At 51.9% G+C, this 27,235-nt stretch overlaps 1 protein-coding gene across 1 annotated transcript in view; it reads left to right on the top strand.

The window, feature by feature from the left end:
- The window catches only part of LOC116873062 (constitutive coactivator of PPAR-gamma-like protein 1), a 97,284-nt gene that overhangs the window by 38,148 nt on the left and 31,901 nt on the right, over nucleotides 1-27,235 (top strand). The window contains exons 8-12 of the mRNA XM_032866715.1: nucleotides 10,905-11,002; nucleotides 11,223-11,503; nucleotides 20,380-20,467; nucleotides 22,090-22,317; nucleotides 24,670-24,844. Of these exons, the coding sequence (XP_032722606.1) occupies nucleotides 10,905-11,002; nucleotides 11,223-11,503; nucleotides 20,380-20,467; nucleotides 22,090-22,317; nucleotides 24,670-24,844 (870 nt within the window). The remainder of the gene's footprint in view (nucleotides 1-10,904; nucleotides 11,003-11,222; nucleotides 11,504-20,379; nucleotides 20,468-22,089; nucleotides 22,318-24,669; nucleotides 24,845-27,235) is intronic.

Here is a 27,235-nt window from a genome sequence, read left to right as displayed (position 1 = left end):
CTTTTTTTTTTTTTTTTTTGTATTTTGTTTGCAAAAGACCAAATTTAACTCAGAGATTTGAAATTGGGGAATAAAAATAATTATAAACTGTTTGCTTGAAGCCTGTCTGGTGGCGCTCTCGTGGGAGGCTGTGAAGCCCTGAGCCTACCTATGTGCCAGACTTCTCCCTGAGCCCGATTGCCTCTCTGCGTCCAGAGCCATGAAGCTCAGAGATCGTGCTGCCCACTGTTGTTTCTGTTGTGTCTGCTTCCTTGTTCATGGTGTGGTTAGAGAGCACCACTTTGTACTGGTTTCAGAAGGTTAGTCCCAGGTTTGAAATGTCCCAGAGAGTTGTCCCTCACGTGGTATGTTTATCAGCTCACTCAGACATAGAGCTGCAGTGTGTGTGTGGGGGGGCCCACAGGTCATGGAGGCGTGCTGGCTGCTGGTGGTGGTCTCTGCGGGTGCCCAGTGCCCAAGGAGGGCTGGGCTACAGGCATGGTGGCTTCACTGGCCTGTCCATTGGGACCCACAGTCGGGGCTTCTGACAGGTTGGGGCTCACAGCTGGTACTCTGGCCCCCCACAGCCACAGTGCTGTTGAAAACTACTTGGCATGTGCAGTCTGTTCATGCTTGGGACAAACTCTGAACCGTGCCCCTGCTTTCCCCATGGCTTGGTCCTACAGCCTCGGCCCTATATTGTCCAGGCCTTGCTGACTTCCACTGGGGATGTGCCGGGCTAGCTCCTATCTTAGGGCCTCAGCGCCCTACGCCAAGAGTGATTCCTGACCTCCTGTGCCTGGGACACTCCAGTTCCTGAGGTCCTGGCTTTGCTGTCACTTCTCTGAGGCCATCAGCTACCGGCCATCATGTGTCAGTACCTGGCTTTAATTCTCTGTGCACTGCCTCCCAACCCTCCCCCAGGAATGTCAGGTCTGGGGCAACCAGGGCCCCAACTGCCACTTTCACCCTTGTGCCCCTCTGGGAAAGTATTTGACTAAGTGACTTGATCTAGGAAAAGCTATTAAACTAGAACTGTGAGATCTTGATTTGGGGTCACTGTGCTGGACAGAGGGATATGTGGCAGTGCAGGTCAAGTTTGTTGCTTTATTTCTATGGCAGGGGCACCCAGTGGACACTGTCAAGACAGGTGACAGGCAAGGTCTGACACCAGGGGAGGACATCCTGACCCTATGGCCTCCGGCCTCAGACTTCCCTGGTTATGGAGATGAGTGTATGTGACATGCTGTATGACAACTTGTCATAGGGCAGACATTGTCTTTGTTCTCGGAGCAGGGCTGGGAAAGGCAAGGAATAGCCTGTAACCACAGAGCCTGGCAGGAGCTTTGCCCCTTGTGTGTCTGAGGTGACACCTGGTTCTTGTGTGACATGGTAGTTGAAATAGTCACTGTAGTGCAATGGGGACTAGAACTTTTGCTCAGGAGGAGGCAAGCAGGAAGGTCAGGGTGGAAAGGAGCATGAGGCTGTGTTTGGCACTGGTCTGAGCTTCTAACAGGGTTGGTAATATGTTGAAGAGATGAGATGGGCTTTAAATGTACTTTTAAATTTGAGCTGCTGCTGCCTTTTTTTTTTTTTTTTTTTTGACAGTTTTATTTGGGAGGGGGAGAGAGAGAAAACACACAAGCAGGGGGAGGGGCAGAGGGAGAAGCAGATTCCCTGCTGAGCAGGAGCCTGATGGGAAGCTCGATCCCAGGATCCTGAGATCATGACCTGAGCCGAAGGCAGACACTCAACCGACCAAGCCACCCCGGCACCCCTAAATTTGAGCTTCTTAAAACCTTGTAATGTTGTACAAAGTGGTCTTGTGTTCTTACGTTGTCAAACAACATGTGAGGGAAGTATTTTATGGATGGAGGTGACACTCCTGGAATTTAGTTTCACTTCCTGTCTGTGGGTTTTGGGGAACAGTGTTGGGTTGGGGAAGAATTTGTGGTGTTTGGGGCAGTATTTTTAAGCAGATCCATATGGGTGATAACTACCGTGTGTTGCATTAAAGCCTTTTCTGCAGGGTCTCCTGGGGCTGCTGACTGTGGTGGAGACCTGAGCCATTGGGCACAGAGTTTGGGGCACCTGGAAGTGCAGGCCGACAGCTGTGTGACCTGGAATATGGGGTGACCTGGGTCAGAGTTTGGGTCAAGACTGGGAAGAAGGTGTATTTCAAGTTACAGATACACAATTTGGAGCCAGCAGAAAGAGATTCATGTAAAATCGCTTTCGTTATTTTCCTGACAAGTATAAAGAAACAGATGAATGTGGAGATGGTGGCCATCCCTCTTGCCTGTATGTGCTGTTCCGCTCCCACCGTGGCGCTGAGCGGGCAATGGAGAGCCTAGAAGGAGCAAAGTGGAATTGGGGAGAGGTTTTCTTGGCATCCCATGTGAGAACCTGAGACACATTTCCCGTAAAAATGTTTTTGTGAGCAGTAGGTAGGTCCTAAGTGGTCTTTTCTGACTTTGGTCCGTTATGTTGCCTTCTGGGAAGATGCATTCAGCATTTGACAGCCAGGGTTGGAACATACTTTCTCGTTCATTAGAACTTGTCTTATGAATCGTTTTAGAAACTGAAGTATGTGTAGTTTTAAAGGCATTTAAAGCATCGTATTAGCCCCATGGAGCCTTTTGGGAGTGAAAATGGGGAGAGTTGACTCTAACCAGGGGTTTCTAAACCTGACTGGAGCCGAGGTTCTAGGTGGAACTGTTATCTCCGGGTCTTCCCTGGGCCTCAGGAATCTGTGTCTTCCAGAGGAGCGCCTTCCTGGCCTGGTCTGGGACTGGCCCTGGCGGGGCTGCTCGGTGGGTGCATCTTCTGAGCCCCTGGGCCTCTGCGGCTCCGAGGGAGCCTCTGCTCCCCGCACTGATGTGGAGGGTGTGGAAGTGACCTGCATACCTGTCTGCCCTGTTGCTCCGCGGCGCTGGGAGGCCTGGGCAGCACCATGCACGGTGCATGGTCTTATTCAGGATGAAGAATGGGTGCCAGTCCCTCCTGTCTTTGCACGGTGGACCCCAGAAGTGACCTGTTTTGAGATGGGTTTTTAAAATCAGTTGCAGGTGAGATTAGTATTCACTGGGAAAGCATTTACTGCATCAGAAACACCGTGTTGGGACCGGGGACCTAGAGACAGTTATAATTCTGTGCTTTCTGTCCCAGCACACGATGCCTCCCACATCCACAGAGTCCCAGTCTGAAGGGAGGCACACATAAGAAGAGGCAGAATGGAAAATTGTCAGCTGTATGTGGCTCCCAGGTGCTGGAGGCCCACCTCAGGCCAGTGAATGGAGATAGCAGGCTTGAGCTCACCCTGGTGTACTTGTCAAAAGCTGCCCAGGTGAAACCGAGGTCCAGTGACTCTGAAGGTGCATACGCTGTCTTCTCTCGGCCTCTGTAGTGAGAAGTAGCCAAGCTCCCACAGCACGCTTGTCAGAACGGCCAGCATCCGGAATGCCGACACCACCGGCTGCTGGCGAGGACCAGAGCAGCGGGGGCGTGCGGTCTCGGCTGTGGGGAGCACAGACCGGCGCTGCCGCTGCAGGAGACAGTGTGATGGTGTCTCAGAAAACACAACACGTTCTTCCCATGTGCTCCAGCAACCACGCTCCTCCGTGTTTACCCCAAAGAATTAAAAACTTACGTCCACACAGAACTCTGCACGGGATGCTTACAGCAGCTTTATTCATCATTGCCAAAATGTGGAAGTGTCCAAGATGTCCTTCAGTGGGTGATGGACAAGTAAACTGTGGTCCATCCAGGCAATGACCTATTATTCAGTGCTTTAATAAAAAGGGTTATCAACTTATGAAGACCTCAAATACATTCAGTGAGAGAAGCCACTTTTCCAGGCCTCCATACTCTGTTATTCAAACTGCATGATGTTCTGGAAAAAGCACAGCCATGGGGCCAGCGGAAAGTCAGCGGAAAGATGAATATAGGCAGAGCATAGAGGATTTTTAGGGCCTTGGAACTATTTTGTGTGACACTATAGTGGTGGATATGTGTCCTTACAAATTTGTCCAAACCCATAGAAAGAGCACCGAGAGGAATCCTGTTGGGAACTGTGGGCTCTTGTTCACAATCGTCATGTCGCAGAATTAGGCCACTGGTTGAACATGTATCCTACGAATGCAAGGGGTGTGCTTTCTGCGTAGGTTTTCTACAGACTTAAAACTGCTCAGAAAACAACACTTATAAGTTAAAAAACCCAAAAACCTTTCTGTGTCCAGCCCATGCCAGCACCTGCCAGGTTCTGGACGGTGTGGCAGAGCAGACGTGTCATCCTGGGCCTTGCACATGACTGAGACGTGGACTCGTACGGCTGGTGAGGGCAGATCCAGGAAGACGGGACACGGAGCTGGTACAGGACTTGATTCTGCTTGACTGAATTAATGTTTGAGCTGAGGCCTGAGGGTAGAGCAGGAGTTGAGTGAGGTGACGATGGGGAGGAAGTCTGTTCCACATGGAGGAGACCCCGAGGTGGCCACTCTGGCCGTGGAAGGAGTGGAAGGGAGTGGCTGGAGACCAGGATGCAGGGGAGGGCAGGGTGCTGGTGTGGCTGTGGGCAGTGGCATCCGAACACAGCCTGAGGCTTCAGACTTACTCTAGGGGCTCTGGAAGCTCACTGGAGGATTTATAGTGTTAGAAGTTGTTACTTGGTAGCTTTTGCACACCCAGGGCGTGTGGAACAGGACCAATAGCCTGTGTACAATTAATGAAGCCAGCCTCATGGAACATGACCAGTAGCCCTCTCCACATCTCACCCTCAGGTTTCCCTGCCCACCAGCTCCCTGAATTCTGTGTCAGTTGTCCCCTTTTCTTTATCGTGTCTGTACCCCTAATGCTAAGTGGAGATGTAGAAGTAGACGGGCTTCCCTCATGGCTCGGTCGGAGAGGAGGTGGAGGCAGGAGCGAGGTCAGGGTGGGGGCAGGAGCAGTGTGGCAGGAACGTCTGTCACACCTTGGTTGGTGAGGAGGGGACGTCTCTGGCTCCTGTGGCTGCATGGTCCTCAGCCAGGTGCAGGGAATCCGAGGAGAGACGTTTCTAGCGCTGCAGCTGCTGCCGCCCCTCCAGGCACGGAACGGGGTGGGATGGGGGCTGGTAGCGGCCTACTTCCGCGGCTTTCGTGGAGGGTGGGGCGTAAAGCAGGAGGATTCACTGGGCTTGCACTGTCCGAAATAGGGGTCTGGAGGTGCCTGGCACACATGTGGGGACTTTGGCAAGGCACTGAGAGAGCTTGGAGGGTTTCAGAACACACTGGGCCCCAGAGCGTGTCGGCTGGGGGGAACCTGCAGGAACAGGCGGGTGAACAGGTTGCCTGGGGACGGGAGCTGCTCCCAGGAAGCCAAGACCAGACCGACAGTGACCATAGGAAGGGGCCCCTGCGTGCCTGCATCCTCACTGGTCCCCTTCTCCCAGACCGGGTCACAGGAGAGCATACTGGATTGCTGTCTCACCTGGAAGGAGGACCCTGTCACTGGCCTTCTGTACCCAGCTGTCGCGGCCAGGGCTCAGGAAGGTGTAGGTGTAAACGCGAGGGGGACGAGGGTTGGTCTCTGTTCCCTGGTTCTGGGCTGTGGGCTGTGCTGGCAGGCGTCCCTTTCTGCTGACTAAAGGGGAGCCTGTGGCCACACAGCCTGTGTCGCTCATGTCACCAGACTGTCCTATCAATTGTCGCTGGGGTTTCTAGGTTAACAGGCGCTTTGGAAATACAGCTCTGCCTCCCCACAGGGTGCCTTTCAGCCTGTCAGGGCATATCATCAGGTGTCACCCCGAAAATGGAGACACTGCCTGGGAGGAAGGACGCAGCTCCTGCGAAGCTGCTTCGGCTGACGGGGCAGGGCCATCTCCAGGAGAACAGGGTTGCCCACGTGGGACCCCGCGGGTGCAGTGGTCACACAGCCTGTCCGGAGCAGAGGGTGATGACAGGTTCGTGGATGCCAGGCAAGCTAGCTCAAGTGAAGACCAGCACTGCCTGTGCTGCTCTGACCGTGCTGGCTCTGCGGAAGCTTGGCGGGACGGCCACACACGCTGCCCACAGCCTGCCTGCTACCACTCGGCTCCCGCGCCGGAGGCCCATCGCCATCCTCGCCCTATCGAGTTTGCCGCGGGCCGCAGTGTAGGTGCTGCGCCATCCTGGCTGCTGCCCGTGCCCGTCGTCTGCGGTGTTCCCGCTCTTCGGCCGTTACAATGATAGCTCTTCACGTTTTTGGTCCAGATACTCCACATTATACTGCTGTTGCATGTTAGGAGGTTTTTGAAATTTGGCATTTAAAGTGTACGTGGTGTTCGGCCTTACAGATCCGCTTACTAAAGCCACCATCTCCATGGTTTCTGTTTAAGCTTTTTTGTTGTGGAAAAACGCAATATAACCGTCAGTGTAGGGAGCAGTGCCACAAGCAGCGGTGTGCCCACGGAACAGGGTCAGCAAACGGCAGTGTTTGTTTCACATCTTTCTTCGTTTAAAGAAAGACATTAGACTTTTCTGAGGTCCCATTTGTCCCCTCAAATAGGTCTGTGTTTTCTTACCTCATGTGTGTGTAGTAATCAGTGGTGGTGGCCTCATTTTTCATGAGAGGCTCTGTTGTACACATCATTCTGCCCTTGCTGGTTTTGGAGATGTGTCTGTGTGTCCGTCTGTCCCCATTTTTATCTCAAGCTGGTGCACGTGGTAGTGATGTCAGGCCCCCAGGGAGAAGCCACGGCGCTCTCACGTGGAGCCTCCTCTCCTTCCTTCCGATTCCTGAGCGTCATCCTCAGGCTCGACATCTGTTCCCATGACCTTTCATTCAGATTTTTGTGAGTTTATTTTAGTCCTTGTACTATGAAGTGATACAGGCTGTCTGGTCTCATGGCTTTTTGAAAGGTCATTTTCTAAAAAGAACCGTGAGCAGTCATTTCGGGGTAAATCGGGAGCCATTCGACAAGGTGTGTCTTTGCGAGATGACCAGCTCATGGTCAGATCTGCTGGTGGTTTCTCAGGGTGCAGTGACAGAAGGGCACGGCCACTTCAGTTGGCGGGGACTGTCCCTGCAGGTTGTGCATTTCTGAAATCCATGGCGGACAGAGACTGGTTTGCTGTGTTGGGCTCCCGAAGCCATGTGGGCAGCCCGGTGAGGCACTGGTGCTCCTTCCTGCCCCCCATCTCTGCCAGCCCATGTGCGCAGCAGCCTTGGCTGTGGGACCCCACCATTCTAGCTTGGAGTGCGTGAGTGGGGAGTTGGACAGATTTGCATACAACTTGGACACACTCGTCACTTATCAGACTCCTGCTCTTGAAGACTCAGACGCTTTGTGGGTTTGAGTGATGCCATACCATGAGGTTCACGTGTGCTGCCCAGACCCCGGGGCAACAGAGGGGCTGGGGAGCAGCCCGCTGGCTCCCGGCCATGCAATGCTGTCGGCCCACAGTCCCGTGATCAGGAAGACTGTCTTCGTCGCGGTGAACTGCCCCAGTTCCCGGAGTTCTTACTCCTGCTGGCGTGAGTGTGCTTCCTGGGGGTCTGTGGTTCGTTCAGGTACCTACTTGCTTGATTCTCAGTCCTGCCTTTCGCCTGCTTATGCTTCTCTGTCCAGACGGTGGCTCCTGGCTCCTCTCAGGGGGCCTGACTGTGTGTCCCAGCTCTGGGAGCCCCTGGGAGCTGGTGCTCTTGGAAAGCGACTGCGTTCAGTCCCTCAGAGCTGGCAAACTTCCACTCATCCTGCCTCTGCCCTCACCGTCTTTGGCCTGTGGCCTGCCTTTCAGAAGCTACTCATCTGGAAGACGATGGAAGCAAGTGACATAAAATTCTCCATGTGGCTTTCTGTCTTAACTTCTGTAGAATATCAGTGCTGAGTAAATACATCCGTTTTAATACGGTTAATGTCATTGGAAAATTTGATCTTTCTTGTAGGTATTCAAGATCAGTATTGGTGGTAGGGAACATACTGACTTATCTTCGAATCTGAGTTGTCAGAGCTGTTTTTTGTGCTTGAAATCATGTATCCCTTGGCATTAGAGAATTTTAAGAGTTCATGATTTTGTCGTTTCTTTGGTTGGCCTAACGTCTCTGCAGCGCCATGCCTGGTGGTCGATGAGTCTGTGCTAGGCGGGCCGGGCCGCGGGTAGGCTGACTGGCTCTAAGCGGGCCTTCTTGGTCAACACCATCCTTCGTTAACATGTGTCTTCTCTTGCTTCAGGGAGTGGCTGAACAGCTCTGCCAGGGCGCAGGGGTGCGGGTGCGGCTCACCCACAGCACTGCTCGCTTAGTGTAGCTGTCAGGCCGCGTTGTGTGTGTGCTTTTCTCCTTGTGCACAAAGAAGTCTTTGAAAAATTTTTTAATTGTGGAAATATTTTTCATACAGTATTTAAACACTGTTTCCACTTGTCTGTCTCCGTCTGCGTAGTCTGCTGACAGCCCTTCTCTCTTAGCAGAGTGTCTGTGAAAGAAGAGTGACAGGCTGGAGGTGTTAACCTCCACGCACGAGCTGGGGTAGGTCCTGGGAAAGGCGGCCTTGTCACGGGGCACACTGTGCTCTGCGTACTGGCTCGGGGGCGCTGCCGACCAGAACTCCTGCACAAGGATGCACGCCACATCCCGAGGCAGGCCTGGCTCATTGGGCCATCCTCCAGCCTTCCCAGAAATGTAGAAAGATTAATTCACTTACTGGACCAGGTTCTGATAGATTAGCAAGTAGCTTTGTAGGTTCTTAAAGGTTTGTTTGAGGTCAGTGATTATAATGTGACTTTAGAAACTCTTTACTTTGGGAATCTTTGCTTTTAAGTTATAGTTTATTTTTGTTTTTAAGGAAAGTTTGTGCTTTTCAGGAAGTTGGTAGCACGTAATGGCCAAAAATAGAGACAAAAGGATCCCCTTCCCTGGAATGCTGGGAATTGGCATGGCCGACTTTCTGTGCAGTTACTCAGAAGTTACGTGGGTTGGGTCAGCCACAAGAGGTTGTAAACTGCGCTTCTCACGGTGATTAAATTGTAGTGTTAGAGCTTGAATGGAGTTCATGGTGTTCTGGCCATGATTCAGAATCTCCTGAGAAGGCACACAACCAATGTCTTGTGTCTCACACTCGGAGGTTCCAATCCCCTGGGTCAGAAATGTTTGATCAGGAATGTTTCCCTATGTTTGCATGTGCATACGTGTGTGTGGGGGGGGTGTGTGTTTATGTGTGCGTGTGGTAAACATGTGCAGGTATATTTGGGGTGAATGCACACATGTGTGCAGTAGACACGTGCACATGTATGGGTGAGTGCATGTTTGTGGTGAACATGCATGTGCGACTGTGTGTACATGTGTGTATAGAGTGTGTGTGCACGTGTGTGTGGTGAGCATGTGTGTCTATGGTGAATGTAGTGAACACGCGTGTGTGCACATGTATGTGTGGCCAGTGTGCATGCATGTGCATGTGAGTGCATGTTTGTGTGTGGTGAGCATGCATGCATGTGTGGGGTGAGCGTGTGAGTGCATGTGCACGTGTGCCAGCGTCATCATTCCCAGCTGCTTGTCCCACAGTTGCGGAAGTTGTGCCCCCGGCTTCTTGGTACTGGCTGTGTGCCGGGCACTCAGAGAAGGGCTTGTGCAGCGGGCTGTGGCTTCCAGGCACATGGGTCCTCTTGGGTGGGGAGAAGTGAGCTGTGGCCCTTCTCTCCCTACTCCACCAGGACTGGGTGGCTCTCGGAGCTCAGGTTATATACACAGTGGGAGTTTTCTTTCAGAGAATGAGAGGGAGGATTTGGGTTTTGGGATGCTTTATTATTATTATTTTTAATTTAAATATGTTTATCTTGGCAAGTTGGTGGGGTGAGAGGTGGTGGTCTGTGGGCTCCTTGTTTGGCTTGGAGTTGCCCAGATTCTGAAGTTGGAGGAACACCCTTCCTGGTAAAGGGTGTTGGCGTTCAGGGGCGTCTAGGCTTGGTTTTGTTCACTCTCTAAAAGAAGCCTAAGGAGGAGATCGTATAGCTTGGTGGCCCCCAGGTCTGCTATCTGTTCCCACCATTTGGGTTGTGGGAACATGTGGGGCTCAGGTGCCCCAGGCCTGGCCTTGCAGCTTGACCTCACAGGCGCCCCGTACCTGACTGTTCAGTGGAGGAGCAAAGCTGCAAAGGGTCTCATTCCCATTTTTATTGCATTAGTAACTAGTTCATGGTGTTTGGAAGTGTTCTGATGTTGAGGCCACAGTCCCCAGTACAACCTGTCAGTCACCACATATCGTGCCAGGTGACGGCACTGAGGTCTTGGGCGTGCAAGTGTGCAGGTCCGTGGGCTGAGCTGATGGCTGTGCGTCCCGACTTAGTACCTAGCCCGGTCCTGACGTGTGTCCACAGCCGCTTCTCCACACGCTTCTGTTCTGGCTGCCCTGGCTCTCATCAGCACGGGGCAGCAGAGCGAGCACAGTGTACGTCAGAGCAGGCTTAGGGAGTCATGTTCTCAGAGCACAGAGAGCCAGGTGACTGGCCCCGGAACACACATTGGTACACGCAGCCCCATCACGGTTTTGCTTAGTAGTGGAAAACTGAAAGGTTCTGGCTTCAACTTCCACACTTCACTGTTTCTGTTTAATAGCCAAGAACTGAGTTTTAGTCTCAGTAAGCAGATTCCCTTGCCTCACTTACATGAGGGGAAGTGTCTGTCCCTGCTTTGTCCCTATATTGCAGTCTTAGGGCTTTGAGAAGCTGACAGGGGCAGAGAGAGAGGGTGGCCCAGATGCCTGGAAGTTAAAATCCTAGCCCCAGTGTATAAAGTTGATCACCATAAAATGAAGTATTTTTTCATGTGAAACATGAATTTTTGAAGGTAGGGATCAGTGGTGTGTTGTCACCTGAGGGGGTACAGGGCAGATGGGGGCATGTGCTGGCCACTGTGGTGTCCCGGGGCATGTCCTCTGCTAACCAGTGTACCGCTTTCTTTCCTTGTCGACGAAACAGCCAGACCAAATCCGTTCGGAATGCCTGGGATCGTGCCACCGTATGTCCCCCCCCAGATGCTCAACATTCCACAGACCCCTCTGCAAGCCAAGCCTGTGGTAAGACCCTCCCCCACCTCCTGCAGTGGGTCTCCCTGCCTGGTTGTGGGGGTGGGTAGTGCACACATCAGATTTTAGCAAAAGCTAAAATAATTTCTTAAGCTGTTGAGCTGATATGTGAAGCAGGTGCCAGTGTTCCTTGAGTTAAAACCAGGTAGCACTGACGGGAGCTGGGCCTATAGGCCTCAAGTGTATGCATAACACCTGCCCTCTATTTCAGGCCCCACAGGTGCCCAGCCCAGGTGCCGCGGGCCAGGGTCCACACCCTTACAGCCTCGCTGAGCCGGCCCTCACTTTGGAAACGAGTGGAAAGAGTCTGACTGAGCACAGCACCTACAGCAACATTCCTCACGAAGGAAAGCATACCCCGCTGTATGAACGGTCGTCCCCAATCCACCCAGCTCCAGGCGGCAGCCCCAACCACGTGGACTCAGCGTACTTTCCAGGGTCTTCTACGTCGTCATCTTCTGACAACGATGAGGGCAGTGGAGCAGCTGCAAAGTGAGTGGGGTGCGGTGTAACTGGCACTTCCATATTTGTATTGGCGACTCCAGGCCCATCAGGTAGCTCGGTCCCCTGGGAAGCTGCCTTCTGTCCTCCCGTGGCCGAGGGTTGTGTGCAGAGGTGTCGTTTGTTGTAGGAAGGGGACCGTCACTGTGCACAGACTAGGGCTTCTTGGAAATGGAGGAGTGGAGGTTATACGCCTCCTTGGGGCTTCCCAGGCTGAAAATCTGCACTGTTCCAGCTGTGCCCTTGGGCCTCTCCTCTGCTGGGGTGGAGTTTTGGTTTATGTGACCCTTAGATGTGGTGAAGTTACCTGGTCAAGTGCTGACGACCCTTACTGTCCCCTGGGCTGTGAGACCCCATCCCACCCTCGGAAAGCATTTTGTTACACGCTGGTGCCTTTCTGTCTTGGCTCCTGGATTGAGGGAAACTCTGGATCTCCTCCTCTCCTGAACTGAATCTGGCAAGTCACATCTCAGCTCAGCAGCCTGTGAGGTTCCTGAAATCACGCCGTTCACCTGGCCAGAGCGGAGAAAGCGGCCGTCCGGGCTGGAACTTTCACTGGAGAGCAGCATTTTAAACGTGTGTCCCTGAGTAAATGAATGTTCAGATACGTGATTTGTTAGACTCTGATCAAGAAAGTCTTAAATGCACTGTCTTCCTCCTCCCCTCAAATACCGACTGTTATGTTTTAAGAAACCTGATTCACAAACGGAAGAAACGGCCTACCGTTCTGCTGTCCTCTTCCTCGTCGCTCTCTGGCTCATGACTGGATGGCCGGGGCCCCTGGCTGCTCTGTCGATGGAGGTGGTTTCTCGTCTTCCGTAAATTCTCACTGGGCGTGAAGCCTGAGGCGGGACGTCCCCTCTCCTCATCTGTGGAGTGGGCGCAAGTGTCTGCTGACCTTGGGCGGCAGCTACGGAGGGCTTTGCTGCCGTGCACGGCGTGTGTGCTCCGTGCAGTAGCGGAGCATAACTCTGGATGTAAATGCTTATTGCGGTCTTGCAAGTCTAAAATCCTGAGGTAAATAACAAATTCTGCCTTTACATTTACACTTCCAAGTTTACCTTCTGGAAAGGGAGTAGAGTGAAGATCTGCTGAGTGTGATGAGCCCAGGCTTGTGCGTGTGCAAATGAGAACAGCTGGTCATGTCTCGGAAGCTCTTCCCCTCTGGAATTCGAAGGCACTGAATGTTTTCTGTGGAAAATCACCTCACACCAGCACGATGACTATGTCTGTGTGGCACACGCTTGGTCTGGCGAGAGACGCTTTTCCTAGAGAGCTGGGAGCAAGGACCAAAGCAGGAGGGGCTGTACTGTGTGCCTGGGCCCTGAGCTGCCTGCGGGGGTCCCCCACCTAGCTTGGCTCGGGGGGGGTGGTAGTTGCTGGAGGGCCCTTTGCTTCCCTTGTGTGCCCTCAGCTCTGCCCTGTTCCCAAAGGTTCAGACCTCATCGCCTTTCTGGCTCTGCCCCACCTCGGTGTTTTCGCGGTACTCTCTGGAGGAACTACTGGAAGGTGGGCTCGCATGTGGGGTGATGTGAGGCGTGGTGAAGAGGGCCGAGCACCCCCAGCCTTGCATCCAGACATCGGGTAGCCTTGTGGGCCTATCAACACTTTAATGTTCTTCACTTCCCAGTTACCATGATCAGTAGATGTGTGAAAATGGGGGAGGGGTAGGGAGAGGCTTTGGGGCCAGCCCTTGTGACGACTCTGGCCCGTGTTCTTGGGTTTCCTGGGTGTGGACTCTGGCCTGCCAAGTGTGCTGTGTGCGTGCACTCACTGTGCCCGGGGCAGGGTGTCACCCTGCTGCCCCAAACACTGGGTTGGAGCAGGAAGCCGTGACCTGCTTTACCTTGGTTTGGACTTGAGTCGGGAGCTCTGGACCCGCATCTGCTCTCAGGATGCTCTGAAGGGAAGGCCGTGCATTTAGCCAGGCACCCCCCGAGCACTTGCCGTGAGCACAGCAGCCCGCAGCACAGACCAGGTGTGGGGTCAGGCTGGCGTGGCCTGTGTTGGTGGCATGTTTTTAAAGGATGGTGCTGATAGGAGGCAGAATGATTACTGACTGAAGTGATCTCTCCCCTCCCCCAAAGCATCCTGCAAATGAAAAAGACAAGTATTTTAAATATTTTAAGTAACATAAACATGCAGTTCACGAAAGAAACACAGATGGTCAGGAAACATAAAAGGATGTTCACCCTCACTTTAGAAAAAAAGGAATGTTAAGACTTAACATTTTTATGAAACAAAGTTGGAAAACATATATTTTTATTTTTTATTTATTTATTTTTTAAGATTTTATTTATTCATTTGAGAGAGAGAGCCCAAGGAGGCAGAGGGAGAAGCAAACTCCCCACTGAGCAGGGAGCCCCAGTGCAGGACTTATCCTAGGACCGAGATCATGACCTGAGCTGAAGGCAGACGCTTCACCAGCTGAGCCACCCAGGCTCTGTTTAAAGATAAAGTTCAGTAGACGTAAGATTTTGGCTCTCTTGGCATGTTCCCCAGGGTGCAGCTCCCTGCCCTGAGGTGGGTATGAGGTGTGCTCTGTGTCCTGAATGTGGACAGCGGGGAGAGCAGGAGCCCTGCGAGCACATGCTCACAGGAGAGGGTGTCTCGGGAGTCCTGAGGCAGGAACATGTCTCCTGGTGATGCTCAGCTTCACGTGGCAGCACACGCACCGTGCACACACATGTGTGTGATGCCAGACATGCTTGGTGGGCCTGCCCCATCAACCCTGCTTGAGTACTTCAGCGGCCTTTTGGCCCTGGAGCTGGAGTGGGAGTCCAGTACTGTTGCTTACCCAGCTCCTCATGACCCCGCCAGTCTGAGTCTCTGCCGGCCCTAGAGTCCTGGGGCCACCGAGGGTGCCGTGCACACTGTGGCACCGGGCATCTCCACTGGGCGTGGCCAGCGCCGTGGCTGTCCTGGCTGCTGCGCCCACTCCCTTGGCTGCAGACTCTCAGCTTTGTCTGGCTGTGGCCCTGCGTCTATCAGAGGACGGAGGCCGGTGCCTGTAGCAGTTATTCCAGACCCTGACTATCATTCTCAAGTGACCAAAGAAAGAAGTGTACTGCTTTCTATCCGCATGCTCTCTCTCCTGCTTTCTGCTCTCTTAGAGTATCATTAGTGTGTCCTCTTGCTCTATTCTTGGTGCAAATCTTTATGAACAGTAATGCATCTGTTTTCCGTCTTTCCTGGCCTTTGTCAGATCTTTGTAATGTTATTTTGGTTGAATTTAGAAATACAACTGAATCCTTATGGAGTGTTAATCTTGCACTATTTTCATAGATTCATCAGCTTTTGGATCCTGAATCTTATCTGAGTTTGCTAGCTAATTTAAAGTTTTTAGTTCTTTGTTGTGTACGTATTTCTAATTTCCATCTCAGTGCAAAGTTAGAGAACTGACACATCAGAAAATATGGTCCAGGGAGCCTGTTGTGAGCCCTCTGGACAGACAACACTCTACAAAGATGGGCGAAGATGTTCCAGGGTGTGTCCTGACACAGCTCCCTGCTCGCAGGACCTGGTCTCAGGGACAGCGGGTCGTCCTTCTTCCTCTGCTTTGTGTACACACAGCATGCTTACATGAGGGTGTGTATGCACCTGTGTGCCTGTGTGTGCTCCCTCCACATGTCGCCTCAGTGTTTGGCTGTAATCACTGATGTTTTTAAATGGATGTCTGGAAGTCCGTTGGGAGAGAACGAGAATGTAATTTCTGTGCTGTATGGAGTCGTTGGTGTGTGGGGCATTGCTGTTCTGTGTTCCTGTGCATGTGTTCCTTTGACCCCACTTACCAGGTCAAAACAGCATCTGTCGGGTGAGCTTGCTGGCCCGCTCTGGATCCTGTAGGACCAGGTCTGGGCTGTGGAAGGTCCCTGTGGTGCTGGGGGCCTCTGCACCAGGGTGGGGACTCGGGCGCGGACCTCCTGTGGAGGGTCATGCTGGGCCGGGCGTGGGTGGGAGGTATCTGGGTTGTTAACCACATCAGCTGGTGTATAAGTGCAGTGAGTGATAGACAGTGTCCCTGTTAGGGCACTGAGTCCATGTCCGTGAAATGCTGAAGAAACCAGTGGCACATGTCCTTCAGGGCACCTTTGGCCACGAAGCAGTAGTGCTCTTGGGCTGTTCGTCGTTGTCTTTTTTTTGGTGGGGGGGGCTGCCGTCTTCTACCCTGTGTCCTCTCAGGCTCTTTCCCTAAGACGTGGGTGGTTCATAGTCACACAGGCTGACTATGGCTGCGGTTCTTCCTTCTGGAGCCTTGTGCTCTGTGTTGTGCCCAATGGGGTAGCATACCTTCTCTCTCCTTGTGGAAACCAATCTGAGGTACTTTTCCATGTCGGTAAGATTTAATAATTCTCTGTGCCATCAGCGGAGGGGGTCTGCACATGTCCTGGCCATGCAAAGACCTGGGTGGGCATTCTGTGTGGCGCTTGTCTACCTCTGTTGGTGTCGGAGCCCTCCCTCGTCAGGGAGAGGTGTGAGCAGTCCTGGCAAGTGCGTGAGAGGCACACACGGATGCCAGCGCCGTCTCACTGCTGAGTAGGAATTGGACCACCACTTCCTCTGTTCCCAACTTCTTGTGAGAAAACCTGAATGTGTGACAGGAGCTTAAATTGGAGCATAAGGAGACTGCGCCTGCGGCAGTGTCTTGGGTCCGCCTCGCGGGTCCCCTGTCGTAGAGCCCTGCCCTCCATGCTTTGCTGTGGGAGTCCCTGGCCTTGGGCTTCCTCGGAGCTCTGCAGGTCCCAATGGGGACAGGTGTGCATCCAGAATCCTTCCACCCGGAACTGGGGAGCTCACAGATGTGAAAATGGACTATGCATGCTTGTTGCAGGCCAGCTGCACTCGGGGACCCCATCTGTGACTTCCCGCGCACACTGGGTATTTCTTCGGGGGGTTTGATCTCTCACCTTTCTCTGTTTTGTTGCTTCCCGTGTGGTTTCATTTGCCCTTGCTCTTTCTTTCTGTTGACAAGTAAGTCAGCTCGTGGTCAGTGTCCCATCAGCACAGCCTGTGCCCGTGCATTGGCGGCGTGAGTGAGAAGTCAGTGTGGTGGGCCCACCGCCCTCATCCGCGGTGTGCACACGCACCCCAGCACCCCCACCCCACTGACTAGACCTGCGTGTAGGAGGGAGCACAGTGGGAAGAGCGCTTTGCCGTCTCCCTCTAGCTCTGGTGCAGAATAGCCCCAAGTGTCCAACTGGAGTGAGGGCCACAGAGCCCTGGCGTGCGGTGCCGGCCTTCGTCCTCGCCACCGTTCTGGGTGCGTGGTTGGCCTGCTGCAGCTCAGCCTGTGTGCAGCACCTGTGCCATGCATGGGTCCCTTCTCCCTGAGACCGACTCTTGTCAGCAGGATTTGGCATGAGCATGCCGGCCTCCTGTGGCCTGTGTAGGTGCCAACAGGTCTTTGCAGGGCATGGCCTGTGATAGGGTGCCGTTCTGAGCACCAACTGCGTGTTCTTCAAGGCAAGGCATCTATCATATGTCAGGAGTTTGATTTAAGTTGTAAAGTGACATAGTCATTCTAGTGAAGTGTTCGGGACTTCAGAGAAACTGGCTATTGTCAAGATGCTTTTCAGGCAGAATTTCAGGTTTATGATATGATTATTAGGAGGCCGTGAGGTTGTTTAGATTATGACATTACCATTACTCTGGTAATTATCCATATACAACAAAACCAGTGTCTGTAAATGTAGGTTCTGTGTGGTCTTCGGTGGGCATGGTCTCCCCGCCACTCTGCCCGGGTGCTCGCTGGCCTGGGACCCATCGTGAGGTTCGTGTGCTTATGGGGCTGTATGCCTAACAAGTCCCCGTGTTGAGCTTTGTGTCACATGGAGAAGTCCGGTTTATGCTGTCTTCTCCACATACCTTTAGGCTGCGGTTATGTGATTCATTCCTTTAGCTGCTGGGCTCCCGCTCGGCGGTGGCTCTGAGCGCTTATCTTCATGGAATGTATTATTGAGTGATGGAGATGGACAGGAATTCGGTGCCAATGTGGCACATGCCAGGAGGGACATAGCCATGAGAAGAGCAGGGACCGGGTGGCTAGAGAAGCCTGTGCTGTGGTGGCGCTGCCACTAAGGCCTGCGCAACGAGACGTCACAAACAAGGACCTGTTTATCGCGAAGAGAAGGATTGGAAGTCCACCAGAACGCGAGACTCCACTGCCTCGGTGAGGACTGGGGTCCACAATGAAGGACTGCCTAGAAGTCTGTAAGAAGAGCATTTTGCACACTGTCTGCAGTGGGGACAAAGTATGTGCGTTATTTGTACAAACAGCGCCAAGAGAAGACGTCACACGTGGAGAAGCGTTCATCTCCATTGTCGTCAGGGAAACGCAAACCAGACCGTGTGGGGTCGGCACATCCGGAGAAGGGCTGTGGCGGGCGCCGCAGGAGACCCTGCGTGTCCAGGGCGGGAGCTCCCAGGGTGTTTGGGGGGCTGGACTGGAGACCTGACAGTGGCTTGCTGTCCCTAGAATGCGTCCAGCAGGGGAGCTGAACAGCACGGCGGGCAGGAACGTGGTTGAGCCCAAACCGCTGGGCAGTTGCACGGTTCTGTTTCTGTGGTGTTTGAGGCCCAGGGAAGGCCATGTTTGCTGTTAGAGGTCTCACAGCCATTGTCCTCGGGGAGGAGGTCTGGAGTGGGGCCAGGAGGGGCCTCCCAGCATGTTAGCCCTGTCTCAGTGGGGCTGCCCGCATGTGCACTCAGAATGTGGACGTCCATTAAGCCATTCACTTGTAACTTGGGTGTGTTTTTACAGGTGTGTTGTACTTAATTATTTAAAATTGTAATTAATAGATGTTATATCTCTTTATGAAGCTTTTAAAGATTTAAATAACTTGTTCCAAAGTTTCACTAAATAAAGGTCACTGACTTTTTAGTGAAAAATTACATAAGCTGCTCTTCTCGTGCTGCGTTCTAGACCACTTGAGTGCTGCCAGCCTTCCCTTCCCAGTGCTTGGGAGTGCACGTGCTAGACATGTGTGTGGTGGGACCGTCCCCTCCGACTCCCACTCAGGTGTCAGGTTTGCAGGCTCACCCCATGCCGTGGCTGCCTTGGTCTCAAATTGAAACAGAGTGATCGTTATGCTCTTGGACTGCTTGCATGTACCGTGGTGCCGTCTCCTCATCGCTAGGGCTCCTTGTGGTTTGGCAGAGCTGTGGTCAGAGAGGGCGCAGGGGAGGAGCAGACCCGGACAGAGCGGCGCTTTGAGTTCTCTCAGATGACCTGGAACCCACACACTGGGCAGCATCCTGGGGCCCCATCCCATGCTGGGACTGAGGAGCCTAATGGGCTCTGAGAGGAACAACGTGCGGCACGATTCTTGGCTTACGATGGGCAGCCTGCTCGTCTCTCCTTTGTGCATTGTTTTGTTTTGGTAATGACTAAAATGAGGAAGATAGGAAAATAGGGGGTCCTTTTTTTTCCTTTTTTTCAAGATTTATTTATTTGAGAGATCATGCATACGAGTGGGGTTTAAGGGGGCAGAGAGAGACACAGGCACCTTGCTAACTGCAGAGCTGATGAGGGGCTCCATCCTAGGACCCTGAGATCATGACTTGAGCCAAAATCAAAAGTTGGACGTTTAACCGACTAAGCCGCCGAGGCATCCCAGGAGAATTATGGGTCTTGACAACTCTCCATTTGTCCCGTGGGTCAGTTAGAAAGGCAAGTCCAGTAAAAGCAGTCTTCCTTGGCAGACCTTATGGCTAGCACTGGCTTTAGAAACTGGTTTTGGTGTGGGGAGGGATGACGGAAAGCCCCTGTCTGCAGGGCTGTGCCTCAGGCGCCTCCAGACTCCCAGCTCCCTCCGGGGTAGCGCTTTTCATGAGGTTGCCCCGGGACCACAGTGAACTTCAGTGCTGTGGTCTCTGATAACAAGGGGAAAAATAATGTATGAGATAATGCCATGTGTCTCACATTTACTGCATTCTGTTCCATTTTAAAATGTTTTAAAAAATGCTGGTTAGGGGTGCCTGGGTGACTCAGTGAAGCGTCTGCCTTTGGCTTAAGTCATGATCCCAGGGTCCTGAGATCGAGCCCCGCATTGGGCTCCCTGTGCAGCAGGGAACTTGCTTCTCGCTCTGCCTGCCACTCCCCCTGCTTGTGTGCTTGCTCTTTCTTGCTGTCTTGCTCTCTCTGACAAATAAATAAAATCTAAAATAGTGCTGGTTAAGCCCGTTGAATTGTTTTAACTGAGCTGTTAACGGGTCACAACCTACAGTGTTTTCCAGCTGCTGATTGATGGGTCTGGCCTGTGAGCCCCTCCTGCTCTTCCCCATCCCTTCCCACACCCTAGTTACCACTTTGTCACTTGAGGCCATTCCCAGAGAAGTTTGTGCCATCCATCTGTTCTCTGAACCCACCTCTGCCTTCCCTGATGAGTCACCCTCGCCTGCGCTCCGGCAGCCTCTCCAAGAATAGGCTGTGCGCCCCATGTACCGTCTCTCGGCACCTTGTAGCTGACACGTCTGTATGAATTCTGAGTAACACTTGGGCCGCATAACACTGAGTCCTCCCCTGCCTGATAGCCATCAGCTCAGCGGGCTTGTTTTATCCTGTTTCCTCATGATGGCTGGGCCTGCTGCTAGGCAGGGCTGCATCAGTCCCCTCTGTGGCCATCCCTGGCCGTCTTTGGTTCCTGTGCTGGCTTAGTGCTCTGTGTTTCTCTTCTGGAGTGTGATGTCACTGCTGGCCTGAGCAGGCAGAATGTGCGCCCAGTGCAGGGCTCTCTCTCGAGGTGGGTTGTTGGGGGCGGCCAGGTCGAGAAAGCGGAGTCTGTGGGCTCAGCGCAGGCCGGCTTGTCAGGGCTGGTGTGGGGGAAAGCAGACGCTAATCTGACCGTGTTTCTTTTGTTTATGTTCAGCCATATCAGTGGGAACAAAATAGGCTGGGAGAAGACGGGAAGCCACTCAGAGCCGCAAGCGCGGGGAGACCCAGGAGACCAAACAAAGGTAGTAGGTCGGCTTTTATTCTTCAGATATTGACTCTTTGGGCATGTAATGTTAGGAATTTGTTCAAAGCAAAGTGCTGTTTTTTTAAAGCATGTTATGAGTAATAGACACGGGGAGGGTGGGAAGGCAAGGGGGTGTCACACACTTTGGGAATGGGAGGGGAAGGGGGTCACATATTGGCGGGGGAGGGGTGTTGAGGACGTTGGCGGGGAGATGGGTCCCAGACATTGGTGTAGGGGAGGGGGTCCCAGATGCACGGGGAGGGGAAGGAGACAACTCATGTCTTCCACAGGCTGGGCGGAACCTTCTGGAAAGCCTCCCGCCTGCGGGCACAGACTCTGCAGGATTGAATAAGGAATCACTTCAAATTGTACACATTAAAAATGAAAATAAAGTACATTCCATTCCCCCTTTTATCTGCCTCTCCCTGTTACTAGTGATCCCTCGAAATACCTTTCAACTGGAGAGCCTGTCCCCTGCATGTGTTCCTTAGGACGCACCACATCTCTAGCTAGAAGAGGGCTTGTCTCTACATAAGGGGACACTATGTCGGAAATTCATTTAAGACTCTGGAATACTCCTTCTGTTGAAGGGTTGTCTTGTGAAGAAGTAACAAATGCTTTATGGTCGCCTATTCTTTGCAAAGTACCTTCCAAAATTTTTAGCTGCTTATGTCTATATTCTGTGAATGGAGAGTATAGAAAACACTTGTGGATTATCCTTGAGTTTTTTTTAAGATCAGTTTTGGTACTTTGTGTTTTAAAGGGTAAAATTAAGCACTTAAGTACATACCACTGTAAAGAACACGTCTTGTTTCAGAACAGAGAAATGTGTGTTCCCTAGATTGGCATGAAATTAAGTAATGGGGAATTATTATTTCTAGCATTTGTCATGAGAAAGAATAAAGCCGTTTATTGTGCAAGTAATAACTGATCTCAGTAAACACTTCGGACTTTGCTAAAATTCATAAAGAGGAGGTGAAGGTTATACCTCTGCCTTCCCTTTCCCCAGTCTGCTGCCTGCAACTTTCCATCCCTGAGCCCCACGTGGGGACCACTCCTCCTCTGCAGCTCGTACACGTTCTGTGTTTTGGTGATTGGTTGTTACAGGATGGGTATTTTTCACTTAATGCTATTCTCCATACATATTTCTATGTCATCATATATAGATCTGATCATCGATTTCAATGGAATTAGCTTGTTTCTTGCTTTAATTTTTGGTAAGCAGTTCTCTGTGTGTACTTAATTTGGGGCTTTTTGATGAAGAGAGGGAAGGCCTGAGTTTGGGTCTCTGTTCTCCAAATGCCAGCAGTGGTGGTGAGGAGAGCCTCTGTGCTGCGAGTTCCTAGGCAGTGACACAGCCTCTCTGAGCATCCCCTCCCATTTCCACACAGAGAGCAGAGGGCACACGGTGGCTTCCTGGGGGCCAGCAAGCATCGAATGCCATTCCTGCCCACTACTCCCCCCGGGGAGTAGTCGTGGTGAGGCCCACCCTCACACAGGCTCAGGGGGCCACTGCCACTCCCTGTCTTTGGGGAGGGTCCTCTGCATGGGACACACAGCGAAAGGACTGTGTGGTAAAATGACCTGACCTGTTCTCCCCTCTTGCCCGTGGCTCTGCAGACGGAAGGCTCGTCCACTGCCTCCTCAGGCAGCCAGCTTGCTGAAGGAAAGGGAAGCCAGCTGGGCACTGTGCAGCCGATCCCTTGCCTCCTGTCCATGCCCACCCGCAACCACATGGACATCACCACACCGCCCTTGCCCCCGGTGGCACCTGAGGTACTGAGAGTGGCGGAGCACCGGCACAAGAAGGGACTGATGTACCCCTATATCTTCCACGTCCTGACGAAGGTACGGGTGGCTGTTTTCTGTCTGACCAGGCACCTGAAATGGAGTGCATTTCCGTCTTCGTAAACATTGGGAGAAAAGGCGAAAATGCATACCTATAAATGCAGTAAGAGAAGAACGTGGGAAAGTCTTATTTTCCCCTTCAGTTTGATAGAAAATAGTTTTGAGATTTCTAGTTAATGGCACATCATGTTAATTTTCTGACTTGTGATTTTATTTTATTTTATTTTTCTAATTTTAAAATTTCTTGTACCATGTTTATGCCATACTCTCAGGCTTAATGAGCTGTCACGTGCCCTGCCTGTCTTCTCCGTCCTCTGTCCTAGAGTGCCCCTGTGGAGTGGCAGACAGCGCTCGGCATCCTTGGACTTGTCAAGTGCGGCTCTTAGAGCCCTTCAGCAGAAAATCGAATACAGGACTGTGTGACATGCTTACAGTCAGAAAATGTGTTTACGTAGTGTCAGGATTTCACTCTATTAGTGTCTTACCAAACGTATGCTTCAGTGGACAGCCAGTGTGGCATTGTTTTTGAATCTTGGTGTCTTGAATGGATCTATGTGTCCATTTAAACTTCCTCAGTGACTTGGAGTCTTTCTGTTGATGTTTATGGCCCTATACCCAAGATTTAAGATGTAACTTCGGTGACCAGATTTCTCATGTGGATGGGTTTATTGCCATCATGTATTTTTAACATGTTTTCATCAGTGTCTGCACCACCACAGATAATCAGACATTTTTCTTTCTGCTTCTGCAATCCATCTGTGGTTTGTACGGTGGGGTCAGTAAGTACACAAGCCCCATACCCCACAGAACCCCGAGCCGGACAGCGACCGTTAGCTGGCTAACCCGAGCATCGCTCCCTCGTGTCAGTCCAAGGGCACCACGAGTTTTATGTTTAAACCGCAGTCGCCTCCAGGTGTCATGCACTATGTGATATGGGTCTGCACGTATGCTATCACTTTTCAGATTACAGTTGTGAGGTAAACATTTTATTTTTCAGCGGCATCGCATGTTATAAGTAAGGGTAAGTGGAAAGTTCCTCTCACGGGAGAAGGATTTGCTGAGTTTAAAGGGACCCAGGTTCGGGAGAGATTGCACCTTTTCCCTGTGGGGTTGTGTGGGCTGCGAGGTCCTAGACCCCTGTGCTTCTGCCCTGCCCACTGTGGTCTGCTCGGTGGCGAGGTGAGCAACAGATGGCCTGTCCTCCTCCACCACTCCCTCCTCTCAAGGGCAAATACTGGTAAAGTGACTGTGGTTGAGAAAAGTAAATGGTTATCTCTTCAATTTAAAAATGCTTCTACTATTTTTCTGTACGTTAGGGAAAGCTTAGAGTGTCAGGCATGCTGTTTGCTGTGAGCTACGTGGCTCTGGTGTTAAATTGTCAGGCTGACACGCCTTGGTGAGGCAAGGCTTCACACTCACGTAGGCTGCCGGCCAAGCCAGGGACCGGGAGAGAGTTCCCACTACACTCTCTCTCACATAGATCTATGAAGAAAGAGCAAATGCCATGGAGTTATTGAAAGAGTAAGTAGTGATAAATTTAACAGACATTGAAGGTCATATGTATACTCTTATGTCATGAACATCCCTAAATAAAGTTCCGTGCAAAATCTCTTGAGATGCACCTTGATGCCATAGAATGTCTGAGACGGGGCCCCAGAGGTCTTGCCACCGCCTCAGGTGCGGACGCGCAGCCCCTTGTCTTGTGCCATGTTGGCCGTGGAATGTGAGCAAAGTGGGGCTTCCTTCGAGGGCCACCCCAGCGGCTGTGCGTGCCCCTCATTCAGGAGTCACGCCCCCCCTAGGTCCTAGCACGTGCCGAAACCGTGCAGAATGAGGGGTGTTGCAGGGCGTGCTCTTCGGGAGACCATGTACGCACGTGCTCATGTTTTATGGAAGAGCTTGGTAAAGACAATTTGACCATTTTGTTTTCAGGACACTCATTTCTTGGATTTCACATAGGTCATTAAAATTTATGAATTTCATTGCATATGACCATCTTGACTCTTAAGTAAAATTTGCAAGTTCTCGCATTTTCTAGTCTATTTGTTGTCTGCTGTTACCTGTCCAGATTGTTTCAAAGACTTTGGGGGCATCTATGTGGTTTCCTTATGCTCTTGGTTCCAATTTAAAGATGAAACCATGTAGATTTTATTTTGACTCTTTGAGCATATGTTTTGACAGCCCACTAAATAAATTCGCCCTGACACCCCACTGCACGCAAGTGGTTAAACAATTGATTTGGAATAGAATTGCAATGTCATTAACTGGAGATAATGCAGTATATTTCTATGAGTTTGTTGTAAATTCAACATGAAAAATGTGCAATATTATTCTGCTTTCTTCCATGCAAAGGGTGAAATCAAAATTGCTGTTTCTATTGAAGATGAAGCCAGCAAAGACCTGCCTCCCGCCGCCCTGCTCTATAGGCCAGTTCGCCAGTATGTTTACGGAGTGCTGTTTAGCTTGGCAGAAAGCAGAAAGAAAACTGAGAGACTTGCTTTTAGAAAGAACAGACTTCCACCAGAATGTATGTACTGTGAAATCCATTGTTTGTTTTCCTCAGTACCTCGTAACCTCTTGTGCATTTTCCAAAGCCTTAGAGGATCGTGACTGAATCTGACCCGAGTGTCCCCACGCGAGACGGTGGGCTTCACGGGGCCCTTAGGACAGGAGGACCAGCCACGGGCTGTTTTCCTCAGTAACATTCCAGTCATGCTGTGTATTTGATAAAACGTGTGCACTTTAAACTGGATGTTGATCTGGAAATGGTCCGGATGGGCACCCTCTCCTGTGGCAAGTGCGTCCTAGTCAGGGCGACAGCGGCGTCTGCTCCGGTGTCTGCGAGTGCATCTGCGCTGCAAAATCTGTGTTCCTGGGGAGGCCCTCCCTGCGTGTGGCTTTGTCTGTGCGGGTGGCGTGTGCGTGCACACGGCCTGCGGCAGACAGGGCCCTGGTCACCATCCCCCTCGAGGACTCCAGCCGATCGACCCTGGGGTGGAGGGGAAGTGGAAAGACAGAAGAAGGTGCTGTTTGACATGTTGGCAAAAGCTGAGGTCAGAGCATGCATTTCCATCTTCCAATGGCCAGCATAATATTTGGGGAGAACCAAATATTTTTTGGTTTGAGAACCAAATGTCTTTTTGTTTCAGGTTATTTTTTCTACTAATGTGGGAAATGTAAAAGTCACTGTATATCTATTAGGAAATACAGAAAAGTTTCCCAAAACATACAGTTTAAAATAAGAATATCCTGAACTGTGGATATCATAGACCAGATCATCCCCTCAACTAAGACTGTTTAGGGACAGATCCCCTGCGTGTACAGTGGCTTGGTGCAGGCGTGGTGGCTCAGGGACACATATGACAGTAGGTCTTATCTTTGGACTCTGAACTAGAGAGATTCTAGCAATTCTAAAAGCTTGTTCCATAGGTTCTGATATTTTCTGTTTCTGATTACGTGGTTCGGTAAGCTTTATTCTAAAGAATGAAGTGCCTGCCCGTGCCCTGGCTTGAGGGTGGCCGCTGAACTCTGAAGCTGCCTCTAGCTGATTGTCGGCCACCTTGACTGGGGCTGGAGGCTCCATGGGAACACTCTTGTCGGTGGACGCTGCAAGGCCAGGACGTTCCTGGTGGACACATCCTCTTTCTCACTTTACACAGGGTCAGCCAGTCTTCGGCACTGGCTGGCCCGGGCCTGCAGCTGTGACCTCCCTTCCAGGGCCATGGCCCCTTGCTTCTGCCTTGGCCTAGACTGCCAGGTGCCACAGAGCTCTGGGCAGCCCCACTTTCTGCCGTGTCCTCGGCTCTGGAGCACCATTTTGGCTTTTGTGGTGAAGGCTGTTCTTTTTCTCATTTGGTTACATTCCAGAGACTGTTATCTTTACTTAGCACACTCCTGGGAGTTTTCCAGGATGGGTCCCGTCTGCAGCATCCACAGCTTTGTAGAGCCGTCCGGGTGGGCTGTGCTCCGTGCACAGCGCCAGTGGTGGGCAGTGTGCGCTCCTCTCATCTAGGGAGTTCTGCGTCACAGGTGAGCTGCGCGTGCCAGGGACGACCGGAAGTAAGCGTTGGTCTCTGCCCTGCTGCAGGTGTGCGGTGCCCCCGCGGCACACGGCATGCTCACCCTCTTGGTGCTTGTTCCGTACCTGGGCGGTGCAGATGTCCAGCTGGCCCCTGAGCAGTCAGTAGGGGATGCAGGGGGCATGGGATGGCACTCACTGCACAAACCAGCACCCTCGGGGCATAAACAAGAGAGCAGTGCACTGCGGTTCCGGGCCGGGCGTGCGCATGTGCCACGCTGTGGGGCTTGGCGCTTGTAGAGAGAGGACAGGTGGGGTAGCGTAGGAACAAGATGGTGAAGAGGAAGAGAGGAGTGGCGCAGACAGACTCCAGGTTTTTCTAAAGCTCTTGTACATGGGAGCATGTGGACTGGTTGAGTTTCTTTTATATATATACATAGTATATTATATATATATATAATATATATATATTCTTTTTTTTTTAAAGATTTATTTATTTATTTTGAGAGAGAGGGAGCTGGGGAGGTGGGGCAGAAGGAGAGAGAGAATCTTGAGTAGGCTGTGCACTAAGCACAGAGCCCGATGCGGGGCTCAATCTCGCAACCCTGAGATCATGTCCTGAGCCTAAACCAAGAGTCGAACACTTAACTGAATGTGCCACCCAGTTGCCCCCTGGCTGAGTTTCTGGGGGAGGATGGTGCTGTGCATTGGTCTTTTTGCTCAGGTGATGGAAGAAAGTGGGTTCTGATTTCTCTGTCTGTCACGGGGAAACCACTGAAGGGTGGGGGAGGGTGGGACATTTCTGTTCAGGGGAGTGGGTTGGGTAGGGACAGGCAGCTGAACTGAGACAGAGGGAAAGGAGCTGTGAACCAGCCCTGGGACGTCAGTGGCACCTAGAGA

This window comes from Lontra canadensis, unplaced genomic scaffold (genome assembly GCF_010015895.1).
Source record: "Lontra canadensis isolate GAN:19392208 unplaced genomic scaffold, GSC_riverotter_1.0 scaffold31, whole genome shotgun sequence".
In the NCBI taxonomy this organism is placed as follows: Eukaryota; Metazoa; Chordata; class Mammalia; order Carnivora; family Mustelidae; genus Lontra; species Lontra canadensis.
This window is presented reverse-complemented; position numbering and strand designations above follow the sequence as displayed.